The sequence below is a fragment of the Oculina patagonica genome, chromosome 2, assembly GCF_052425735.1.
Source record: "Oculina patagonica isolate OP01 chromosome 2, crgOcupat, whole genome shotgun sequence".
Taxonomy (NCBI): domain Eukaryota; kingdom Metazoa; phylum Cnidaria; class Anthozoa; order Scleractinia; family Oculinidae; genus Oculina; species Oculina patagonica.
The window spans coordinates 45,974,997-46,000,345 of NC_135759.1; the positions used below are offsets into that span (position 1 = coordinate 45,974,997).

General features: G+C 37.0%; 2 protein-coding genes across 4 annotated transcripts in view; both read right to left on the reverse strand.

Annotated features, from left to right (window-relative positions):
• The window catches only part of LOC144644916 (glutamyl aminopeptidase-like), an 11,334-nt gene extending 8,948 nt beyond the window's left edge, over positions 1 to 2,386 (reverse strand). The window contains exons 1-3 of the mRNA XM_078504480.1: positions 1,683 to 2,386; positions 546 to 693; positions 153 to 278 (exon numbers count right to left, since the gene is read on the reverse strand). Of these exons, the coding sequence (XP_078360606.1) occupies positions 153 to 278; positions 546 to 693; positions 1,683 to 2,287 (879 nt within the window). The 5' untranslated portion in view covers positions 2,288 to 2,386. The remainder of the gene's footprint in view (positions 1 to 152; positions 279 to 545; positions 694 to 1,682) is intronic.
• Positions 2,387 to 3,334: 948 nt separating this feature from the next.
• Positions 3,335 to 23,594, reverse strand: LOC144644913 (endoplasmic reticulum aminopeptidase 1-like). Of its 3 annotated transcripts, XR_013569215.1 has the most exons (19): positions 22,843 to 23,594; positions 20,937 to 21,090; positions 20,653 to 20,778; positions 19,835 to 19,955; positions 15,685 to 15,839; positions 11,014 to 11,262; positions 10,354 to 10,503; positions 10,094 to 10,260; positions 9,847 to 9,932; positions 9,453 to 9,583; positions 8,854 to 8,909; positions 8,549 to 8,717; positions 8,194 to 8,273; positions 7,725 to 7,853; positions 7,213 to 7,380; positions 6,917 to 7,057; positions 6,434 to 6,515; positions 4,521 to 5,806; positions 3,335 to 4,436 (listed from the first exon to the last, which is right to left on the reverse strand). XR_013569215.1 is itself a non-coding variant. In XM_078504477.1 (18 exons), exons 1-18 carry the CDS (start codon positions 23,571 to 23,573, stop codon positions 5,600 to 5,602), a joined length of 3,102 nt encoding a protein of 1,033 aa, XP_078360603.1. In that variant the 5' UTR covers positions 23,574 to 23,594; the 3' UTR covers positions 3,335 to 5,599. The 3 variants fall into 3 exon arrangements, 2 of the variants coding, with proteins under 2 accessions (XP_078360603.1, XP_078360604.1); XM_078504477.1 differs by lacking the exon at positions 15,685 to 15,839 and adding an exon at positions 12,086 to 12,240 and having other exon boundaries at positions 3,335 to 5,806; XM_078504478.1 differs by having other exon boundaries at positions 3,335 to 5,806; positions 22,843 to 23,591.
• Between the last annotated feature and the right edge of the window lie 1,755 nt (positions 23,595 to 25,349).

Here is a 25,349-nt window from a genome sequence, read left to right on the forward strand (position 1 = left end):
AAAAAAGTATGATGATGGAACAAACACGGGATTTCAACATAAAAACCCAAGACGTGTTATTAAAGTGGAAACTAAATGGGTAGAAACGGGGTGTGGCAAATAGGTGAACCCGACGCATTGGTTTTAAAATTCATGAGTATCGGAGTTCTTACCTTTATGCCACTGGTTGTTGTGCTTTCTTTGTAATCGAAGTCACTCACTAGAAATCCCACCAAATATGTACTCATTCTCACTGATTCCTGGAACTGGTCCGCGTATAAATCATCTCCTACTTTTACCTAGTAACATGGAGCTATGTTAGGTATATTACAAGTGATCTGGATTTTTTTTTTTTTTTTTTTTTTTTGCATTTTTGGTTTTGGATGTTATTGTAGTCATCGGTTTCGAGAGCTCCTATTGTTGTGTGTGTAAGGGCAACTGAGTACAAAGTATGCGCTCGAGCCTAGGGGCCCATCAGGCCGGCGCTTTTCCTTTTTCCAATTCTTACTCGGTTTTGATGATAGGCATGTTGGAGAGTACAGTGTATTTCTCTTTGGAATTCTTACCGTTTTCATGATGGGCATATTGGAAAGCGCAGTGTATTTTCCTTTTCTGATCATAGTGACAGAAAACTTTGCCTTCATGGCAGGCTCGTCAAAACATGGAAAAGCTGCTCGAGCAAACGTTGGCTCAAATAATGTGGCGGCTAAATACCTGGAGAAAAAAACAGGAGAAGTAGATCGGTAGAATGTCTGGTTAGCCGGGGGGTTAGGGGGAGGGAAGAGTAATGACCACGAAACGCGCGTCGTGTCTATCTCCTTGTATCATCAATGCGACTTGCTAACTTTTTCGCGTGCTCGCCTGAAAAAGAAATACGGGGACTGCTTGCCACTCGGCCCTCCAGCCGCAGAGCAAATATTGATGAGTTCTATTTTCGTATTTTTGGATGTAAGGGACCGCAATCATAGTTCTGGCCCTAAATAAAGACACTTTTTGCTAGTTAAAATATTGGCCATTAAATTTTGCCCTTCTTTCATAGTACCAGCCTTGCAATCATGCAATCTGGTTTCAGTTTTTGGATACTGCTGGTATCTTTAGAACACTCCACTCCTGTTGTTTGAAAAAAATATGAAAATTAAAGTGCCCATTATAAACTGAGCTATTGAATCTTCTCGATGTATTTTCCAGCTCCAGTGAAAGCGCATCCGATTGAACATTTGAATATTCGTTTGGTTGTGACTGATGAAGCAATACCACGGTAAAAAAATAAACAGCAAAAATTAAAAGCCACAGAATAAAAAGCGACTAGATTGTTTATCAACCTGGTGATCACCGCATAGAATGCAAAATTCAGTTCCAGGGCAACGTTACGTTGAGGAAACTATTTGCTTTGACATTATTAAAATGTTTACAAAGCATTAAAGCCGCATACGTATGCAAATTAATTAAACTTGAGGCCAAATCACTATGAACAATCTATAAGACTCGCTCATTTTAAGGCCTAACAGCAACGATCTCCGAAAAAGTTTTTAGAAATTAATTCCGACAAACCAAAATGAAACCTTGTCTAACTGATAATGAAAATATCTTCGAGATTTTTCAAATGGTTGCTCATTTGCTGTTATTTGAAATTTACACTTTGGCGTTAAAGATCTCTGAATGACCGTCCGGAAGCCTGCAAACCTGGTACCTGTTTCACTAACCTTTTCTCGCCACCTTTTGTTGTGTAAGAGCTTCTGTAGAACCCGATAAGCTTCTCTGTAAGTGGATATTCAAATGTCATGTAAATCTCGTAGTTTTTCCCTGGGGTAAGGTTTTCATTGACTTCAATGAGAAACATTTCAAGGGTCTTGTTCTCCATCGTCCCTATAACTCGTAATTCCCGATCTGTGTGTCTCTTTTCGGTTCTTTCAATCAGTTCCTCTTCTTCTTTAACACCTTCCATAAAACTTGCAGGAACATCTTCTACTTCTTGCTTCTTTTCATACACTGCAATCTTAGATACATTCATGTCTTTTACATGAAGAATAATATTTGCTGTGGATTCGGCACAGTTGACTCGTATTGTTATATTTCCTTTGACCTGAAATAATTGCAAATCAGTTTTCAATGCTATTTTGTAGCTAACAGGCAAAAGAGTCTGGGGAAGCCGTATCTTGTGCCATGGAAATTTCCGCCCCTCTACAGCACTAGTATCGGTAAGCCCACGGCGCTCTGAAATCACCTCAGTCGCTACTGAACTCGCCAAAAGAACACACCACAGAAGGGCACAAATTGGTCCAGATGTTCTATGGCAGCCTGTGTACATATCGAATGCGAGGAACACATAACAGATGGTTAGCTACTACCGTAATGGCACAATCTCGGCGCAATTTAAAATTAACAACAGATTTATCCCATATTTGCATATTGGATTGCTTATTATTCAATCTACAATAACGAGTCACTTGTAAATAAAGAGCCAGCGCTCCTTGTTCCAGCGGCAACGATTTTTTGCAGGAGGTTGCAGGTTGGCAGAAACAAGGATTTACCTCGATTTAGATTTGTTTGTTTTTTTAACTTTTCAGTGAGGTTTTCTGTTTATATTTTCTGTGCTTCAGTTTTGACGTCGACCAATCTGGCTCAAACTCCACAAATAATAAGCAATAAAAAACTCTTTTTTACAAGTGAAATTGAACCCTTGAACAACTTGTTATCTGGGTTAGTATAAATCGGCTTTCGAACAATCAGTCCCTGAGTAATATTTGGGCTAACCGAAGCTCTATTCGGGCATATAATCGGCGAGATATCTGTACTTGTTCCGTGCAGTATTTGTACTCCATGAAGCGGACAGTGCGCTAGCTAATAGTTATGGAGCCCTCATTTCTTTTTGATTTGTATATATCTCAGAGAATTCGCAGAAACCTGGCTGCCAGGTTTCGGGGGGAGGGGAGGGTGTCACTTTTGACCGCTGGGCCTAGCTAGGTTCTGGCCCCTTTGAGCAATTTTGTGTGAAATTGGAATGCAGCTGTGTAGTCTGTGAATATTTTGAATGATACCGGTGCAGGGTTCCCTGTGTAGAAGGCACCCTACCGGTGTTGCAGCTGCCAGCTGGGCTCCTGGGGTGACAACCTTTTAGCCTGGGGGGAGGGCTGGGGACTTGTACTAGCCCCGGGCTGTTTTGGGCCTTGGGCGCCAGGTTCTTGGAAAATCGAACAGATATATAAACATCTCGGGGTCGTACTGTAAGAAGTTCCTAAATCCTTTTTTCTTAACAACGAGCGATATTTCTGGGTGAAATAATGAGTTGTGCATCCGAATACGAGAAATGTACACTCAACAACAACAACAAATCAAGCAGAACAGTACACTTCAGTGCAGAGAAACTCATTTACTTTTTAATGCTGTGTAGGAATTACATTTACAACAAAATACTGGTTGTACTACTAGTACAAACAAATTCTACCAACAACAATACCACCTTCAAGGAAACAACAGTGCTAGCGATTGAACATTTCATTTCACAAAGAAAACCTGCAAAGTTCGTTTCCAAACACAAAGCACTGTGGTTACACCACAGGAATCCCAGTAAACCTGCTATGTTACTTTTTATTTGGTGGTCATCACGCATGTGGCTTAATTATAAGCTCCAATCAAAATGTTTTAAAAAAATGTCAATAAAATAACGTGCTTGTACCCAACGCTGTACTACCTACAATTAAGCCCCTTAATTAAGTGCCGCTGAAAGAAAATACAGCCACTCCGGCGAAATAAAAAGCATTCCGAATCAATCGAGAAGGCGATGATGTTACTTCAGAGTTCTGGACAAAAATAAAATTATAATTTTATAAACCTAAAGCCTGCTTTTATCTTTGAACTTCATGACGACGCAACCCCTTTAACAACTGAGGGCGTATTTATGACAAATACCATCTCAATGCATTCAAAATGCTAGTGGGTGCAAATGGGTTTAATTTTTTCCTTTTCTTCAAACGAAACATAAATAATATAAATAATGGACAGAAAACCCAGAGTATTCCTGCGATTCCACTCTAGAACAAGTAAGGTGAGATAAGGAAATTCCCTTTTTACATTATTTTACAATATCGAGACGCCTGTCTCTACATATTATGCTTACTAAAGCAACAACTCGTCCGCGGGCATTCGTCATTGGGCGAAGAACCAGCCCTAAAACGAAGCTGCAAATTTTAGCCTAAATACCCTTGATTATAACTAAGCTGGAAGAGAACCGCGACACTAAATAATGATCAATTCTCATCCACCTATACTCGTTTAACTTGAAAAAAAATTAATTTCGAATTTATTTGCTCTAGATTGAGCGCTGTAATTGACTTTCCAAAGTTATCATGATGTCATTTTGGTAATACTCAATCAAATCAAGCTAGTGGAAGGCAAAACCGAACTAACCACAAATAAGCTAGTGGACAATATTGCTGTTGTTCACTTCTTTGTTTGTCCTGGATTTTCTTTAGACCAAGTGATCAGTTGTGCACCTAAAATAATTAGATTTGGCAATGTTTGCCTTAAGAAAGTCATTTGACCGCCTCTCAAACTATAATCGTGTTTTTTTGCGACGTTAATTCAATTACAATTGGTATTCACGATAACCATTATTGCCCTTAATCCGATATTTAAAGGAATAAATTAGGAAAAATAAATCTTTAGAATCCACCACTTCCACAAGAAAAAAAATACAATTATTCATTTTTTTTATGTTCACCACATAAAATATTTATTGCACTGTCCAAATAGTAATTTGTCATTTCCGACGAAAAAAAAACCCGAGAACAGTGCCTTGCAAATGACCCAACCCCGAAATTCAAAAATTATTATAATGGAAAGAAAATTCATGTTTTTAGGAGATGAAGGCAAATTATTATTATTTGATAGAGTGAATGAACCCTGCACCTTACTAGTATTTGACAAGAAATTTCTTACATATTTTAATTTCATTGAAGACTTGCATCGTACGGCTCAGTTGTTTGCAACGCAAAAAAGTTTTACCGTATCATTAAGAGAATTCAATACGTTTAATATAAACGTAGTATAAAGGAATATTTATTTGTGGCCAAATTAAAATTACTGCAGTAAAACACGAGAAACTGTTACTATTGGCCCACTTTACTGACTTGTATCAAAATGAAACACCTACAATGTATTTGATCATTATCAACAATTTTTGAGCGTATTTTTTCTCAAGCGATACATGTAGCTTTGGTTTTCTTTGTTTTGGAAAAAATAAACATTTTGCCTTTTTTTCACGTTATAGCCCCCGTCCAGAACCATATAAAGGAAAAGTGCGCTCACTTCCGATAAAAAATCCATCTCTTCTAAACCGCTTAGTAAATGTTATTTTTAAACCTTGGCAGCACAAAGGTGGACGATCATTTTACTGTGGCTTAACGGTGAAGTATCGCTGGCTCAGGTTATCTATACATGCGCAATAATCGTCATTTTTCTGGATTTCTTTTAGGGGGGAGAGGGTGGATGGGTATGAGTATGGAACTCACAAATGAAATATGTGAATAAAAAGTTCGCCAATTGGGTCAAGTTCATCGTGTTTCACTGCAGCCCTGGGTAGTATGAAATTAAAATACGTAAAAGAGTGAGGATCATGTAATTACGGACGGCCATATTTGTACATCTCGTCATATAGTGCTGCCTGCACGTGGTGGCTTGCCTGTTGGTTGAGAAAATGTTCAAACCAAGCAACAACTTTAGGTGCATGATCTTTTATCCATTTTATATTGGCATTTATACTCTCCAGACTTTGACGTACAGCCAGCTCCCCAGATCCTTTGTCTCTACTGTCAAAAAATTCACTCACCTAAAACGACAACATAAATCAAGGTAAATCACTCGACAGTCAGACCACCATACTCTCACACTACGTCACTGCCAGAAACATTGCATAAAGTAAGCACCTGTACGTACGGGGGTGGGGGTGGGGGTGGGGGTGGGGCAGGCACTATTCCATGTGAAGACAAAGCAAGTAGTATGAGTGAGTGTATTTGATGGTTAAACAACCTGACTGTTGGCCATAAGTTTAACTATTACAATCATAACCTTCCTGGTATCGTTATCCTACTCATCTTCGTTGTTGTTGTCGTCGTCGCTGTTGTAACAAACTAAAGTGCTTAAGAAGTGCTCGTTTGTTTCATTAAGGCAAAATATCGTGTTTTCGTCTTGTACTCGGCCCCGCATGTGTCAAGTGGTGTTTGACTGACAGTCTGAGTCATCGCATGCTCCTACAGTATAAACCTATCATTAATTGGTATCTTATATCTCCTTGTATTGAGCAAAACAAAGCCGAACATGAAGGCTACGAAAAATTAACGAACTTACCAAGGCAAGGCAACTTTACAAACATGAATTTTGACAAACGACAGTTAAATTCTCTCAACTCGTCCAATACATTAAGGAGAGCCTTATAAATTGTTTATTTTATACATACTTGGGTTTTCATTTCCTCCGTGTTGAAGTGAGCGGTGTTTGACTTGATCAAACGACTAAAGTCAAAAGAACCCTTGCCATATCTACAGGAAAATAAGAAGAGCTGAAGTTGAAGCTTTTTGAAAACACAGATGTATTGTCTAGCGCGCATTCCATCTCCATGTTCTCATGCATCCCACTTCCACGCGACACGAAAATGCCCCTATCGTGCGAGAAACAACGAGCGTACGGCTGTTTATAGAATTACATGTATACGAATTATATAATCATATAAAACAAAAACCAGAAGAATGAAAAGGGAAAAGCAAACGAAAGTAACTCAGAACATGTTTCAGATTACAAAGCAGTAGTTAAAACGAGGCCATTCATCATCTACAAGCAGTTGGCTTTGTTATGTCACTCCCAGCCGTTCATATAAACAGACAAACACAAGAGACACGACTCTAACGTTATAAAATAAAGAACGTTAAAAGAAAACGCTTGCCTTTTAAAGAGTTCATCATAGTTAACCTGGACAAACTTCCAAGCTAAAAGACGTCCCTCGGGATTCTTGGCTATGGAATCAATTACAGCTACAGAGTCCTGAGAACGAATCTTGCTTTCATCTAATGAGTAATTGAGTAGCCTAACAGAAACCAACAGGAAAGGACAAAAAACAGGATGAATGGAATGTAGCTTGTCTTTGTATCGAGATTTTAATGTTATAAAACTATCCCGATCTATAAAGAAACCGTTTCTAGCAGTAACCTACATGTATACAATCCCACATTACCACTTTACCTCGTTAAAATTCCTTGGTCTCGACTGTTTGTAAGTGCGTACATTAACTTCCTTTTCTCCGACGGAACTGTCTCGGACTGGAATCGTTCAAAAACTTTGTTCCAAGTGGCTTCATTTGCATCCTTCACTCCGATGGAGTAAATTATGTTCCGTAAGTTGGGTGTGATCCTGCAATTAAAGAAAAGTTCCCTGCATGTTAATTAATAGTTTGAGAGATTGCATTTAATTTATTCATTACATGTTTAATTGATGCGGAACACAAGACAGCTAGAGCAGTACAGTACTAATACTTAAAAGCTAATGCTGGTGTATTAAGGGACAGCCTTCTGAAGAAGGGCTAATTAACCGTTAACGCTCCAAACGTCAGCTGTTTTGTAACTCAACATGTCTGTTCATTTATGTTTACAAATTCAAAATAATTATAATGACTAAGAGAGTGTTTCCTTCCGAGCTAGCGTTGCAACAGTTTTTCCACAACCCAGCCTCAATAAATTGGAGGAAAGGGTACTTACGGTTCGTTGTTATAAAGCCAACCATTGAACAATTGTAGAGCTTTAGTTGTATGACTCAGGGACCGTACATTCTTTGGGAGCACATCTTCATATTCGGTGGCCAAATGCAACACTGTGGCGCGAAGATATCTTCATTGAACAAGAAGAACAGTACAGTAAAATATCTCAATATTGAGATCATACAAGAAGTTATTTTGTAATCTTAAAACAAAGGACATCTACGGCACACGTGTTTGAGTTTCCACATATGTATGTAACAGAAGTTTAACTTTAACTTAACATCCTCCTTAGCAATGTTCACCCTAACAGATAAACTGAGAAGTTTTTTGTACAGTGTGGGAAGGGAGCAATGCATCTCTTTCTCGCGGTCCAGTAGTACCCTACACTAACACGACGTGATAGGCACTAGGTAAAGTTAGAACAAATTCATTAACCTGATGAAAACTATGCGTTCACATTAAAAAAATACCTCTTTAAATGCGGATCATGAGGGGCTTCTTCCCAGCCTAACTCATTGGCTATGTCGTCAACAAGGTACAAGATGTATCTCTGAAGAGAAAAAGACAAACAAACAGTCTAACAATAGCACGACGGACAGGAACGTAGATTAAGGTCATTGCGGAGTAGAGTTGAGGAAGCAAAATAAATCTTCATCCTGCTATCTTTCATGCAGTTGGTCCACTTGTAGTAGTTGCATCTGCGTATGCATTGACTTTTTAACTAATCCGAAAACTACAGTATGGCTTGTAATAAACTACTTGGAGAAACATTCTCTGAATGACAATGCAAAACAGAGTTAATTACGTTTAACAGCTAGATATCACCTTGTATGTAGAATAATAGTCTGTTGATCCATTCACAGAGTCGTAAGTGGAAAACTGGGAAGCAAAGTAAGCCATGTTGCTAAGGGCTGACATCCATGGAACATATTCTCGTTCTCCTTTAAGATACGGAGTGAGAAGCAGGGACACTTCATCAGCTAACAAGCCACTCCTAAAACAAGAAAATAGAACAACAGTCAATGTTAAAAAATATCAACAGGCAATGAAGCTAAACAAATACGAAGTTTGCAAATACCAAGCTTGTCTCATCTGACAAGTCAAACATAAGATTTGCTGAAGTAACTCACCGAGCGAGATTTAGAGCATCATCAAGCAAGCCTGCACGATCTGCTCCAGACAGTGCCTAAATACAATCAGAGTTACTAACAGATCAGTTTTTCCACAGTGTACTTTGCCACTTGTAAATCATTAAGATTCATATTACTGCAGCAAGGGTACAATGTTAACACTAGGAAAAATAAATTCACAACCAAACCCTTCTTTTACCCTGCAAGAGCACACCATGGTGTCATCCTACAGTATATTGTACAATCCCCCATGGCTGTCATCACTTGGTGTGGGTTTTTAATCGACTTTTTTTTAAGTCTTGTTTCACTAGAAAAGTCATTGTGACCTTCCTTATAAGCCATGTTTTGAGCTGCTGTTTCAATAATAATTACTGTAATATGAATAGAGCAATGGCTCCCTTTGTGTGTATGAAATCATTCTCAATGGAACTTAATTTGAAAATTAATAGAATTGCTTAGGCTGCAGTACTGACAGCAAAAGCCTTAATTCTTATGAGTTAACTCTCACAAAGAGGCTACGTGAAGGTAAAGTATTGCCAGATTAGCTTTCAGCTTCTGCATCTCATTGTTACAGCTGTAATTTCAGTTTGTCTCGTTACCTGATGATCTGTATCCAGTTGATTAATTAGTTTGTCCCAGTTTTCTCTTTCATAGTTCACACGGTAGAATCCACTTTGCCCAGCATTCATCTTGAACCACGAATTGCCATTAACTCCATGATGCAAATGAACTACAACAAAGAATAAAAGTATTACACTTACATGTAGTACATTTAATCATTACGTATGTACTGATATTCACTACGACTGGTATATGTTCATAATAAAGTAGACCACTTTCATATATTAAAATTGTTACATGGTGCCAAGGCTTGGAAGACAAAGACAAAAAAAATCAAATAAAGGCTTTCTAGTAAAATCTAGTCAAATAAAGGATATTTAGTGATATCTATTTTGGGAAAGAAGGAGCAATAATTGTAATTCAGCGTCTTACTTTGTTCAGCTTGGTGCTTCGTCAGTACCACATGTCTCTGGTCAGATACCTCACTCACATAGGTTAAGGGAACTACCCAAAGATATCTGCAAAATAATACACAGAACCACGTTAGTTAGAAGACAGTAAACATTGTCGTATATAAACAAAACTAAAGCCATTATTTCAAGATTTGAATGTCTTTTGATCCCTTCTTTACATAATTATGTTTATTTTGTTAAATCGTGACACTGTACAGCAAACTTACTCAGAATCTGAATGAGTTCGAGTTTCGGGGTGAACAAGGAATCGTTCCTGTGTTGTATGAACTAATGTGGGATCATAAGCGTCTCTTTTAACTGTAATAACAGGGAAGCCCATTTGACTTGTCCATGTTGTCATCATCTCAGTGACATCAAGTGCCTTGCCGCCACCCTGTCAAAACCAAACATGAAATTTGTTAGTCAAAGCATTACACCTGTGTACAAAGAATAATGTTAAGACATGACTATTTGAGTATTCCTTCACCTGTTGTGCTGGTATTGCTTCTGTAAGGCATTCCCAGAGATCATTTGTCTCTGCGTTGCTAAAGCTGTACTTCTTGAGGTATCGCTGCAGACCTTGGAAGAAAACTTCCCTTCCAAGAACATCCTCCAACATTCTGATTATGGCTGCACCCTAAAAGGAGGAGGTCACAATACAATTCAGTCAGCATTTCATCACATTTCTAAATACTGTCAATTTTGTCAAACATTTCTTGCTGCACTTCACATTTCTCTTGCTGTTTTAAAATGTGACAAAAATAATACTGTTTCTCAAGTTTGAGCTACTTAGTAATACAATCAAATATACAGCCATGTAACTGGAGTTTAAAAAATCACAACCATCTACATTTGTTTCTCTGGAAATTAAGTTATACTTGACAGTCAATAAAGATAAATAAATAAAATAACTCAATTATTATACAATGTACTGTACATGTATGAAAATATTAGGCAACTTAGTGGATGGCCATTTTGATGACAATCATTGCTTGTTACAAAGTTCTGCATGTGCATTACGTAATACATGTATGCCAGTACAGCATTTGAGAAAAGGACTGAAAATCAAAGTACTTGTATACATGTAATATACATTTAATTTCTTCATTTTGAATTACCGGTAGATACAGTGTAACAAATCACCCACCTTGTCATAAGAAATTGAGTCAAACAGTGAATTAATCTCAGCAGGGTCTTTTACTACAGCCATGATAGGATGAGAATTACTGAGTTGATCCAAGGATGTGGAAACTTGGAATTTGTCAAGAAAAAATTGGTCCATCATCTTCCACTCGGGATGGATATGATTTACTCCAACATTTTCCATGAAACTGGCAAATCCTTCATTTAGCCAAAGATCGTTCCACCACTCCATTGTTACTAAGTTACCAAACCACTGTAAGTTAAAAAAACGTTTAATAATTTATAATAATAATAATAATTTAATACTTATTCAGTGCAAATTAGCATATGAATATGATCAAATGCGCCTACATCAAGTTAATTTAAAACTTAAAAGAAAAGAAAAAAAACAAACAAACAAACAAATTTACAAATATTTTATGAAGATATATAAGAGTACAATTAAAAACTCTCCTAGTATAAAAATCGAAAACTCAAGATTAAAAGTAAAACTAAATCTAAAACTAAAATTCGTGGAAGTCATGCTAAAAGAGGCTCTAGCTGTAACACGCAAATGCTTTCTTGAACAAGTATGTCTTAATTGTTTGTTTAAAAAGATCGTAGCTATTTATCGATCTCATGTCCGATGGTAATTAAGACATTAATGGACAGCGACAAGCAGTTGATCTGTACACTATACAAGTGCCATACAAGCAAACAACGACAACAAAAACATTTAACAATCCAGTACATTTTTGCTCTACAAGAAACACATATTTAACAAAATACTTTCAATTACTTTCTACACTGTACAGTATTTCAAATTTTAAATTAAAGCACTTATAAAATCACTATTTTTAATGCTGCTTTGCTACACAAAAATCAGATTGTTTATTAGAATCAATGATGCAAATTTGACAACCTTTATAATGCTTTCCAATATTGGACAATACTGTGCTACAGAAGTTTTGCAGTAAACCTTTAATCATGCAAACTAATTTTTGAATTGCTGTAAGTCTCAACAGAGTGTATAAAAGTATTTTCAATTTAAGAACTAGAGGCACAGTACATGTAGTTACTATACAGAATGAAATAACCTGATGAGCCAACTCATGAGCAACAACCACTGCGACCCATTGTTTGTTGCTGTGCGATGACTTGCTAGGGTCATACAGGATTGAAGTCAAGCGAAATGTTATTAGACCCCAGTTTTCCATTGCTCCAGTTGGAAAGTCAGGGATGGCAATGAGGTCTGCATACAATATCATCACAGTAAAATCATTTAGACAAAGTTTATCATTTTATCATCACTTCTTTTATTTTATGTTATTTTTATTATTTCTTTATTAATCTTAACTTTATTGTATTTATTGTGAAAGTATATTGCATTTGTTAAGGGATACTTTATTTAGGATTAACATCATTTTATTGGGACTACATGTGAATGCAATAGGAAATCTGTAAGTCATACAATCATGTACATGTTATTGTACATTGTGTGGTGTGTAGATGCAACAACTACTGTTTCATAAGTTCATTGTATGTAAATAAAATGGCCTTGGAACCGGTGAATCAATTTGCATGGGTTTCTATATTCATTTATTTGTATTTTCACCCTGGGGAGGGGGTACTCCCTTATATAAGCCATAAATAAAATAAATTGCTATATTTAGAGAGGAAGCCACATCAGCGCTAGCTGGTTTTCATGCGGGTCCTCTGTCCAGGTCGAATTGGAATTTGGAAATGTTGGTTTTTCTGGAGGGAGGAAAACCGGAGAACCCGGAGAAATACCCTCGGAGCAGGGCGAGAACCAACAACAAACTCAACCCACATATGGCACCGGGCCGAAATCGAACCCGGGCCACATTGGTGGGAGGCGAGCGCTCTCACCACTGCGCCATCCCTACTCCACAGCATCAAAGGGTACATGTATGGTTGTGAAGGCATTTTGAAATAGGGTATGGTTTGTAAACTCTGGAAAAAACTATTTTATGGTTGTTATTGCCTATCTCTGGAGAAGGTTAATTCAAAAGTGCTGGAAACTTAAAGCCCTTAGCCAACACAAACCAAAGTAGTTCCTGGGTACAATCTGGTCTGAAATATGCAATCAATTTTGGGGTCAGGTCTAAAAAATTGGGAAGAAAAAAAACAAAACATTTTTTATTCTGAAATAGGGTAAAATTTACAGGAAGCAAAATCCCAACCTGCACCAAAATTTTCAAAGAGTACCCCCCACACACACACACACACACACACACCCCAGATGTTCATTCACCTTTGACACAATCTAAGGATACACAGTATGTACTTTGAACATATCAAATGTACATTCTGAACTAGTAATCCATATTATTTTCTTATCATTGATTATACTTGTCTTAACTATTATAATGTAAAGCTAATTTAGATTAAGTTTTATAATGACAAAAGTGTCATCCACTAGGGCTTGATCACCATTATTATTGCATTCCTGGATGTAACAAGTTTACTAATTTTGCAGGTTTTGTAAATGTTTACTTTTTATCAAGTTTTAACACTTTCTTGTAGTTTAGTGCTAGCTTTTTTTAAAATACCAAGATTAGACATTAAGATGTTAGTTTATCAGGGCTTGAAAATAAAACATCTTAAGGACATAAGCACAAACATTTCTGAACTTTATTCAAATCTCAAAACTCTGGTGGTCTGACAATCACATTCAAGATTGCACTATTCAAACATTCAAACTATTACCCTTGCCTAAACATTGGATGAAATTATTTTGTGTAATGAAGAAAATACAAGGTCCAAACTTAAGCATTTTTCTTCTACCCCAAGGTGTTTCGCTTGCAGTTTTCAAGCCCTGTGTAATCTCACTTTCCACACCAAATTAGCTGGTTAACTCATCAATGCCCTTTCTTCATTGTGTTCATGTGACTGTGTAACTTTAAAAGGCTATACAAAATGGTTAAACAATTAAAAAATAAGTTGAAAAAATAATATATAGATTTAGGCAAGCCTAAAAGCGGAGCTCCCAGGTTATATGCCCTTTACATCTTTTTTAGAATGATTTTTTATTCGTGTTATTTTCTTTATATATATTATGTATTGTTTTCACCATGAACAACAGCACCAAATAAAAGTAAAAATAGTTGATCAATCAAAAGAGGATAATCATCTAGCAGTTTGTGCATAACCTCCCAAAGGTATATAAACTCTCAAAGAGAAACTAGAACAAAGAAAGCGTTGCTCTAGAAAATATCCATACACCCACCATAACTGGTATGTTATAGCTGTACAAAGCATACAACTGGAAAGTTTTGCATGTAGCTTGGCCCACCCCCCACCCCCACCCCCCTCCCCCGCACCCCCCAAACGGGGGCCCTATTGGAACAGTGACAGTATTATTTCCCGATACTAAAAATAACAGCTGACTGCTAGCAAACCGGAGTAAAAGCCAGCCGCAAGCAAAATAGTGGCATTTATCATTCTGCCAAATAGGTTTCCCCAAAATGATAACACCATTTTCCCTTCATATGAGTCCCTTTGGCCTTGAGGGGCTTCACTTTACTTAATTGCATGTAAACTAAGAAAAATTCTGGAGAGGCAGACATACTGTTTGTTAGTCCTAAACTCAGGTATAGTCTGTATAGATTGTTTGGCAAAAATTTTACCATGGATTTGCTTGTATATTAAACCATGCAAGCATGAGAAAAAAATATGGCTATTAAATTAGTTCTACTGAAACAGAAGGCTTAACAACAAATAACTGATCTGTGAGACACACCCACAAAACAAAACAGCTGTGTTTAATGTTTTATTATTTTGAACAAGCCCTGTGTAATCTCACTTTCCACACCAAATTAGCTGGTTAACTCATCAATGCCCTTTCTTCATTGTGTTCATGTGACTGTGTAACTTTAAAAGGCTATACAAAATGGTTAAACAATTAAAAAATAAGTTGAAAAAATATAAAAAATAATGCTGTGATATTTTACAATTAATATTTAATATGCTATTTTATTAGTTTTAACAGAAGAAAAAAAAGCTTACTTTTCAAACAAAATTGAAATCGTGTTAATAGTTTAACAAAGCAAATTACGTGTATCAAGAAAAAAGTTAGTTGTTAAAATTTATTTATTTAGTAATTCAACTTTAAAATTTACAGTGCAGTTAAATTTTTGAACAAAACTTTATTTTGTGTGCACAGCTACATTTAATTTTATGATTGTAAAAAAATGTGGCAGGGAAATTAAAAAAAAAATTGTGCCTTGATCATTAGCAACAAACAAAGAGTCAACAGCGGTCGTCAGCTTTATGTAGCTGGACAGCTACTGTGGCTATAGAATATTGAAGAACATTGATACACCTGCACAGTATAACAGAAACAACTGAAGACAAAAACTTCACGGGTAGTGACAGAGACACAAACTGACAGCACAGTAAATTACTTATACAAGTAAGATATACATTTCATTTTGTACATGGACTGTATCAACAGAGGCAAGACTCACAACTACAACTAGACATAGTATGATATGATGAGTGGTTTGGTTTTGCACATACATACAACATTGCACATACATGTAAGTTTACACGTAATGGATTAAGAAAAGTGAAAAAGCCAGCACCAGAAGCAAGAAAGTACACGTCAGCCAGAGACTTTTTCCCTAACAAGAGCTTAATATTTTCTTCTTTTTTTGTTTTATGACACACAAACCTGATGAGCTAGCTCATGGGCAACCACCACAGCAACCCACTGCTTGTTTGAATCTGAGGATTTGTTCTCGTCATATAACAAGGAGGTCAAGCGATAGGTGATCAAACCCCAGTTCTCCATAGCTCCAGCAGCAAAGTCAGGAATGGCTATAAGATCTATTATACATGAAGCCATAATAAAACGTTATTCTCAAGATAATCCTTTGTGAAAAAAAAAAATTAAATATACCCGATACTTTGTAAAATACAATTATTCAAGAATTAAAGTGCTACTATGACCAAAATTTTTGTTTTTCTTTTCGTCTTTTTCTAAAGTCAATTTGTTCAATAAGGCTAAATTTAACTAGCGCGCTAGAATTTAGAACGTTGCGATCGATATAAGCCTTGAAATAGCTTGCCGAAAATCGTGGAAAACCCGTCCGCCATTACTCGGACGTCTAAAGTGAGCCAGCGACTGTACTGAAAAGCGGATTTACGCATGAGTTGATTCCTGACGTCATATGCGCATCGTCGCTTCGAGCTTCGAGTGTTCCAAGAGAGAATATACTGAGAATTAACAGGGTTATAAAAGATATTTCTTCGACAAATTCTTCGTCTAGTTTGCCCGGTGGCAAAACCGAAGAGAGCCGCAACGAAGAGACATTGCAATTTAGCGGTATCGTTTCTTATAATGAGAATTTAAAGCCGTTTTCCGTCGGTCTAAAGGGCAATGTTTGTATGCAAATACTTCAATATTTATTTCATTCGATGAGGTTTTGGCGCTGTATGCCTACAACGAAGCTGCCGTCTTCTTGTCCAATCGAAGGAACGATCGAAGAAGCCTCGAAAAACGAAAAGGACGGCGATTCATGGACTACGTTCGTTTGAATACATGGTATGATGAGAACAACGTAATTGAATAGTAAAATGTCTGCAATGTTTGAATTAATAGAGCTGCAAATACATGTAGGTTGCTATTGCCGTTTGCGAAGGATTGAAATGATTTTAACTGTTGTTTTCATTCTTCATGTTCTTGTAATCTATCATACACGCCATGGGCTTAAAATCTATCTCAGCTGTTTATTCCGAAAAAAGCTTTATTTACATGAAATAATGTAAAATTTATACAGAAAAATTAAAGTCAACAAGATGGTGCAGGTGATCAATGGATTTAGTTCCTTGAATTTTATACAGTTTTACCTTCCTTGACTACAATACAGGTAATAAACCTTTTAAAACTAAGTGTTTTAATGGGTAATAACACTTCAGACATCCAGCTTCAGCCAGCATTCAGTATTCCTGTTTCTTAAAATAAGAAAACCATTTGAATGCTGTATAGAGTCCTTCACTCTATTTACTGATAATGTTTATATGAAACTGGCCCACAAGTAGCAGCAAGACTGGGTAGGAGTAGTTTTTCTTATTCATTTCACCCATTTGTTTTTCTCTTGGCCCCGTGATTTTGTTTTAGTTATTTTTATCACAACATGGGAACAAGTAAATAATGTTAAGGGTATAAAGTTTTAAGTTCATAAATGGAAACACCTGGACCTCGAACAAACACTGGGACCTTGATCAAACGTTTCCAGTTTTAAACCGGCATTTAAATGAAGCCCGCATTGAGTCGGGGTCTGGCGTCTACTCAAGAAAATATGGTATCATATGCAATATGACAGTGGCTCTTTCTAGAGAATATCACTGGCAGTACATTGTGCATCTGCAGTATGTGTATGAAATTGAGAGTTCAATTTTGGGACTAATCTTGTGTCAACTTAATGTGACTGTAAAAAAGCCAGCTCCAAGTACCACCCTAAATAAACAGACACCCTATTGGAGACAGTTTCTCCTTTCATAAGGGGTTAATTCCCATAAATGTGCTTCAAAATTGCTCCCTTGATGCAAAAAGGCAAAGTCTGCATGCAAGCCTACTTGCCCATCAGGCCAAAGCATATCAGGTTTAACCTCCCCACTCCCCCCACATACATGTAATGACACTGTTCTGGGCTCACATCTGAACAGCTCGATTCAGAGTCTGACCATTAGGTCACCTTCACCTGTCCCCTGGCGCCAAGTTGGCGCATAGGGCCTCACCGCACTGCACCTTAATCAATACAACTACCCCATTACTATGACAACATTTTTATTTATGGTACAGGTTTGACTGTATTTGTTGTCGGCTTCGCAGTTCGTGTATACTCTTTAAATAAATACACATATAATGGTTGCAAGGGTCCTGTGTGACCTCATAATTATCCCCTTGTTACAAAAAGGCAAGGTCTGCATGCAAGTCTAGTTGCCCATCAAGCAAGCTTATCCTGGCTAAGTAGGATTAAGCAACCAGGAGTATTTCTACTTCCCCCCTGGATGAGATGCAAGTATAGGTTCATCAAAGGCACCATGAGAGTAGTCTTGCCCAAGAACAAGCACAATGACACCAGTAAGAGTTCACACCTGAACTGCTTGATCCGGAGTCCGAGAACTTACACTTAGGCCACTGCACCTCAATCAATACAACATTTGTATTTATGGTACAGATTTGACTGTACATGTGTTAGAGAAATTATGATGGATCAGCAGCTCAGGAGTTCTCTGGCACATTTACGTGATTTATTGTTGGCTACTACATTCTCAAATTATGAACAAAAAGAGCATGCCAAAAAATAAATATATTGCAAACTCAAAATAAAGTGTAGCTAGGATATCAACAGTGCTCTGTTGCACACAGCATAAGTGATTGGCACAGGTCGTAATTATAGCTCATGGCCCCTGTTGTACTTAAATATAAAAAAGATTTACTGAGTATATACATGCTATCTGGATTTTATTTTATTTAATACTATATATTCTAAGTGCACAATGAAGTACAGTCCTACTGTAGTGTTTTACATTGCATGCCAGAAATAAACAAGTGACCAACACTGAATACGTGCTGGTGAGTTGACTGCAGAGTATACAGAGGACTACAATGGAAACATTCTCACAGTAAAAAGATATTGCTAAGCTTTGCATCCTTCTGTATGTACTTTCACATAATGTACCGCCTCGTGCGAATTTATTTAAGTTTATTTGTACAATAGAGGATATAATTCAGAAACATACAGGCCGATTTGCCCGAAAATTACCTTTTTTGACATGAAGTAGTTACATTTAATTTAAAAATGACTATTCTAGAACACAAGTGCTTGAGCAACAGAAGTAAATTACGCCACTCACCCAATGTTTTGCTTCTAAGAAGTAGCGAATACAGTAAACTCACTGTAGATAATTCGAAGCGTTCTATTCTATTCACTTCCCTTGGATAGTTGAAGAAGTTTACCCCACAATGGTTGCAGGGAGAAATATCTATAAAGCATTTCCAAGAGTACAAGTTTCCCTCAAAGTTATCAGACGATCTATGATATTCATCTTGCGTGGTTCGGGCGAGTTAAGATATCACGAAATTCCGCCTCTTGAGTTGTTTTCTGCCACTATGTTGTGCAAAAGTGACCTGGAGATGCCTTGAAGTATGTTTAAAAAACATTTGCGCAGTAGATACGGCTTCTACATCACTACAGATTAAAAAGAAAACCAATGTTTTTCCAGATCGGTCACTCCAGCCTTCGAAGCAGTCATTTTGTTGATGCGCATATGACGTCAGCATGCTCTCGCCCCAACTAGTTCCAGATCTCTATTTGGTCCTCGGACATTTTTGAATCTAGTAATGGCGGCAAGCCAAAGCCGAAGTTTACGCGTGAAATAAGTGGTCTTCCAATTCGAATTTGAACTTAAAATTTGGCAAGGTTACTATTTAATGTAAGTACTTTCAAAAACCGAAGAGAAAAGGGAAGGTAAAATTTTGATCATAGTACCACTTTAATGCACCCAAGAATTACTTCTCTCTTGCGAGACAAGAATTACTGTACATGTACATCTTGCGTGATGAGATTGTGGCATCGAGCTACACTGCGAGAAATTTTACAAGATAGTTGCTTGGACTTTATTCCAAATATTGTCAAACACAATTTTCAAATCAAGAGTTGTGATTCTCATATCGCAAGATGAGAAACTCGTCTTGTGAGAAATGAGACAAGAGTTGATAGCTTACTTTTGAGTGACAGCGGTGCTGTAAATGTAGTTGTTCTGCTATAAGTTTTGTTCTGATAAACACAGAAGCTTTAGTACAATGTACATACCTTGCTTGGGAAGTGGATAGTCAACCTTAAAGATCTCTTCGTAGTATTCCAGTACCTTTACCCCAACATCCAAAGCAAATCGTCCTTGTTCAATTTGTTCTGGAGGTGCCCAAACACTGACCTGTATGTTACACAAGCAACACAAGCATTTATTTATAATTATTATTATTATTATCATTATTATTATTATTTATTTATTTACATGTATGTGTACAGACAGTGGAGTCCTGATACCAAATTGACAGTACATGTAAATCAGCGATGACAGGATTATCACCTGGAGGCTACCAATTAAAGCAATTAGGGAAAAGAAGCCGAAAAACTTAATCAGAGCTTCAACAGAAACCAGAATTTTTTCAGCTTTCTTTTCCCAATTGCTTGGTAGGCTCTTGGTGAGGCTTGTGCAAATGCTCGTTTCTCTCTAAACGTGCCAACTGTCAGTACAGTGTACTTGTAAAAAGTAAAGTAAAAGTATTATGAATGCATCTCCCTAGTCCCTCAGCACTTCAGTCTTCATTAAATCATAGTATCATTATTGTTATAATACAAGGGGTACACATGTACAGTCATCAACATGAACCATTGGTCGACCACATGTCTTAAAACTACAAAAGGGCTTTATTTCAAAAAGTTGGTTGGAATAATGATGATGTTCTAAAGAGCAAGGAAAATGGAAGAGATTAAATTATGGTAGAAGGCTCATCATTCCCTTGCTATTGAATTACGTACATGTATAAATTTTGTTTATTATGATTTCAGGTTAACTTTCAATTAACAGCATAACTTTTCTGCACTGGTACTGTGTATTTACTACTTACCTTAACACCTCTGGCAGTTTGCTTTGATATGCTCGCAAAGTCAGAAATAACAAATGCCACAAGATAGGTGCTCATGTCAACACTCCGTTGAAAGTGGTCAGTGCACAGCTCTGAAGCATCACCACACTGAAATAAAACAAAACAAACATGAGAAACAAACACTAACACTTGATGTAAATGCAATAATAACAACAATAACATTATATAAATGAAAAGAGTGCATGTACACAGTACATGTAGGCAGAAAAAAAAACTTAAACTTCATGCAAGTGAAAAACTCTTACCCCATCAGTGCGGTTCAGTGGCATGTTGGCTAATGCTACATGATGTTTCTTTCGAACAATGACAATGGAAAACATTGCTTTCATGTTAGGTTCATCAAAACAAGGAAAGGCATTTCTGGCATCCGTCGGTTCAAAATGGGTTGTTGCAAGATATCTAAGAAAGCAAACAACAGGACACGGAATTACAAAGTATGCAAAAATAATGTTGTTCCAAAAGAAATTAACTAATTAAATTACTGATTACTTAGAAATATGGCATAAAGTCTACAACAAAAATTGATCCTGCTGTTTCCGGTACCCCAATAGTTGTGGGCGGTCTGGACTTCAAATGTTTCATGCCTTTACTTTTGGTTCCTGTCCCTTCTTTCACATGTACAGTATGGTTTCTAACCCTTGGAGCTTCTTTGTAAAATATTGGGGAAAGTACATTTCTCCCAGTTTCTCCTAGTACCCATCACCAGCTGGTGCCATAGTCTTTTTTGGAAATACTGAATGTCTCATAAGATATTAAAATGTAGAACTTTCATACTAGTCCGTTGCCAATTGTTACACAACTGAAGATGTACAGGGTATAAACATTGTAAAAGAACTGTGCCTTTGAAGTAAAGGGCTTACATGTAAGTGGGTATACATGTACTGGAAACAAAATAAACACATGTATATTGAAGTATGCCGTATGTGATCTAATGAACGCCCACTCTCAATTTAACGCCTTGTATCTAATAAATGCCCCCCCTGAGGTGTAAAGTTTGTATTAGATGCTCCCCTCTTATAAATGCCCAGTGTCTAATAGATACTCCCCCCCCCACCCCCCTATCAAGAATAGCCTCTAGACGTATTTGCCAGCCACATTTTTTTCATTTTTGTTTTTCTTGTCAAACTCCTTTAAATTTAAAAGGCCGCTTTTATACGGCCGCCTTGCTACACTCTTTTTACTGTTATATCCGCTGGTGAGCGGAGTTGCAAAAAATGTTTACAGCTGTTGGACCAATTAACCAACCCAACCAACCATGTGAGTGCGACTGGGCTAGACACTTTACTTCCTGAATTAAAAATTCAGTTGTAAAAAGGGTGTCTAATTTCAAATGTTTAGTTCCTTTTCACCAAAATACAAAATCAAGCAAATTAATCATATTTGCATAGGGGCGGGAGATGTTAAAATAATTTGCATAAATTAGAAACATACTAGCTCTTGGCAGTCAAGGTTGATCCTTGTCAGTAACTTGGCTTTAATAAAATTATTATATATCGCAATGTTTTGAATGACAATATTACGCACATCGCTTCTTTTTGGTAAAACACAAATTAACTATTGAAAAACCCGGATTTATCCGGAAACATTTTATTCGAAATTAAAAAAAATGCTGTAATTTTGTCAATTTTTCGTGTGATCTCTTGATGATCGGGATAAAATTAAATTTAGCAATTGCTTCCTTCGTGCTGTCGACGTTAAGTTCCTTGTTTGTACATTTGATCTCTCCAATAAAAATGGCAAATAAAGGTGATTTGTCAAGAAAAACCCAATGCATTAGATGACAAAAATACTCTAAGGAATCCACACCTTTCCTCGAAAATATAAGCTTTAAGGGTTAATTTACACAGAGATTTTGTAATGGCGAGCTAGCTATCACTGAAAAGGCAAATTAATTGAACAAGAAGAAACAAGAAAGGCCTCCCCGTTTCTGTGCAAACATCAATTGCAAAGGCTTTATTTTCCGTACTGCAAAATCTACGGTATACAAAAGCACTCACTACAAATAAATTCCTTTTAAATAAAGAATTTTCCACCGTGCACTTATCGTGTGTCTAAACAAAGACTACGCTATCATACAGCAGATGAGAACACCGGTAGTCAACAAAAAAGCCCTAGCGAAAATAAAGTATAAGAATGAGCGAAAAACCTTACCTTGTTTCACCTGATGGTGATTTATATGTGCTCAAATAGAATCCAGAAAGTCCTCTACTTAACACGGAGTTGAACTCGATCACAAGAAAGTAGTATTTTCCACTTTGAAGTTCACTGCCGAGCGAGATGGAAATCATTTCTCCTGGTAGTCGAGAGATCCCCGTCACTTCCAATGGAACTATACTGTCTATGTCACTTCTATCTTCAATTTCTCCTACTGCTACGTTGAAATAATTGATTTTCTTTCCAACATGGAGTGTAATATTATTGGCGGCTTCATTGCAGTAGAGGAGAGCGTCAACCTTCCCCGAGAAATTAAACGTTGTCAGATTAGGATGTAAATATACAAGATATTCGATCGGTGATATGTGTCTCGGTAGCCTTAATGAGTGAGATTCCTTATGATTCGCTTCTTTTTTGGCTACAGAAACATCTCTAGCCTGTTGAAAATCATGACGAGAATTCTTCTTGCTGTTACTGTTTACAGTTTCATAAGATGAAGATGGCCGAGCGAAGACGACGAGAAGCAACACAGACAGCAACAGCAGAGCCGTTACGACCCCATAAATGGCCGTCTTCCCGCCGAACATTTCCCTCAGTTTAAGCACAAAGTTCGGGCCGCGGAATCTTTTCGTTCGATGGTGTTTCTTGTCGGGAAGAAGTGAAATATTGATGTGGTCTTCAAATTCCACGCTTGAGGAGTCAGATTCTTCCCGATGATCTGATTCCATATTCCGGAATGGATATTTGCATATTGAACAAATGAGTTGACAGCCGGCGCACGCAGCTGCATCCGAATCTTGTTAGCGCGTGACGTGATCTGTGATCCCGCGTGAAAACTCAACAACGAACCAGAAACCGTAGAAATAATTTTTTTTCGGTGGCAAAATAATAACATTTTAAAAGGCAAGTTTAAAACGGAGTCTAACTTTCAAAAAATTATTAACCATTTAATAGAATACAACAAAGATGGATGAACAGAATATTATTTACATTTGTAATTTTTTTTTCGTCGCGTGGGTGATATTGTTATCAACCCATGGCCCAGCAGAGGGCTTTATATTTTTTTTTTTATTTCCTCTGTAATCTTAAAGCTTTAAAGACAGTATCTATTCGCTTTTTTTCGATCGACATACAAGAAAAAAATTGATTTATATTTTCGTTGTTGAGTCCGGTCTCGTTCGCCCACGCGCATTTGCGTAGATTGAAATCAGCCGTGTCGAATGACGGCAGAACAGATCAAGATTACGGAAAAAAAGAACTGAAAGATAATATTTCTTTTGAGGAAGTTGCTCGTTAAGTGAGTTATATTTGTCCTATTGCTGTTAGATTATATCAGGTATTTGGCAGCTATATTTTAAACTTGAAAACAGAGAGGTATTTCGCAAGCTTGACAACCACAATGACCAAGAGGCATTCGTGTATATTTTCTTTAACTTTAAAACCTCTATTTACCTTAGAAAAAATAACAAAAGAGTGTTTTCAATCTTAAACTTACGAGTATTTTAAGTGTGTTAAATGCCGGCTGTGACAATTTCTTTTGAAAACATTGTTCAAATATTCCAAGCCGGTGCTCGCGTTATCAAGGAAAATATGTATAGTTATGCAACGCTTTGGTGGTTTATTTTGGTTTCGTTTTTTTTTTTTCGGTCCGGGCTTTGGGGGGGGTGTATAAAAAAAAAAAAATGGAAAGGGGATTAATTAAGAGGAAGTTTTATTTTTTTATAAAAAAAAATTTTAAAAAAGCGGGGAGGGGGGGGGGGGGGGGAAAAAAAAAAAACCTTTTTTTATTTGGAACAATTTATTATTGAAAAGCCAGTAAGTTATCTGTAATCTGTATGCTACATTTACAGCACTTTCTCACCCTTGATTATCACCATAAAAGAATATGAATAAGGACGTGCATGGAAAATAAAGTGAAGATGTTTTGAACTGAAACTGGTAAAGACGAGGGTCCTCGGAACAATATGTCAGTCAAATAGGTCATAATAATTATTAATAGCGTCAGATGGGAGAAATATTTTCAAATATTGTTTCATTCTATCTCGTGCGAAATAGTGTAGCACCAGAAGTACATAATCTGGAAGCAGCCATTATTGTGGCATCAAAAAAAGCAGACGATTTTAAATATGTCCCCATTCCCAAGTAAACCTGGCAGCAGTGAATATTAAAAATAAACATAAGAACAGATGGAGGGCAGTTTCTCAAATTTCCAAGCTATAAGTTGGGCTTCAATATTATCAAAGGTTTTTTTAGTTCATTCAATATCAGCGAACCCTTAGTATCCCTGGTGTTAAAGTTTTCCTCTTGAATTGGCCTTGATGCTAATCCTAGCCAGCCTTGGCTATTTTTTATGTATTTATTTTTTACTTTAAATTGCAGTCTTGTTTAAGCTTTGTGTCAATTACTAAATGTAAGGGTAAGTAAGCGGTTTCCATAGAAGCTGAGGAGATTTCTTAAAAAGCAAAGGAATATCTCACACAAACAATGGGTTACCTTTTGGTGAA

Excerpts from the sequence above, each read along its gene's own strand:
- LOC144644913 (XM_078504477.1), bottom strand. The coding sequence starts at position 23,573 with ATGGAATCAGATCATCGGGAAGAATCTGACTCCTCAAGCGTGGAATTT. Across the intron at positions 10,504-11,013 it reads ACTCAATTTCTTATGACAAG|GGTGCAGCCATAATCAGAAT; the intron begins GTGGGTGATTTG and ends TCCTCCTTTTAG. Across the intron at positions 9,933-10,093 it reads CGAACTCATTCAGATTCTGA|ATATCTTTGGGTAGTTCCCT; the intron begins GTAAGTTTGCTG and ends ATTATTTTGCAG.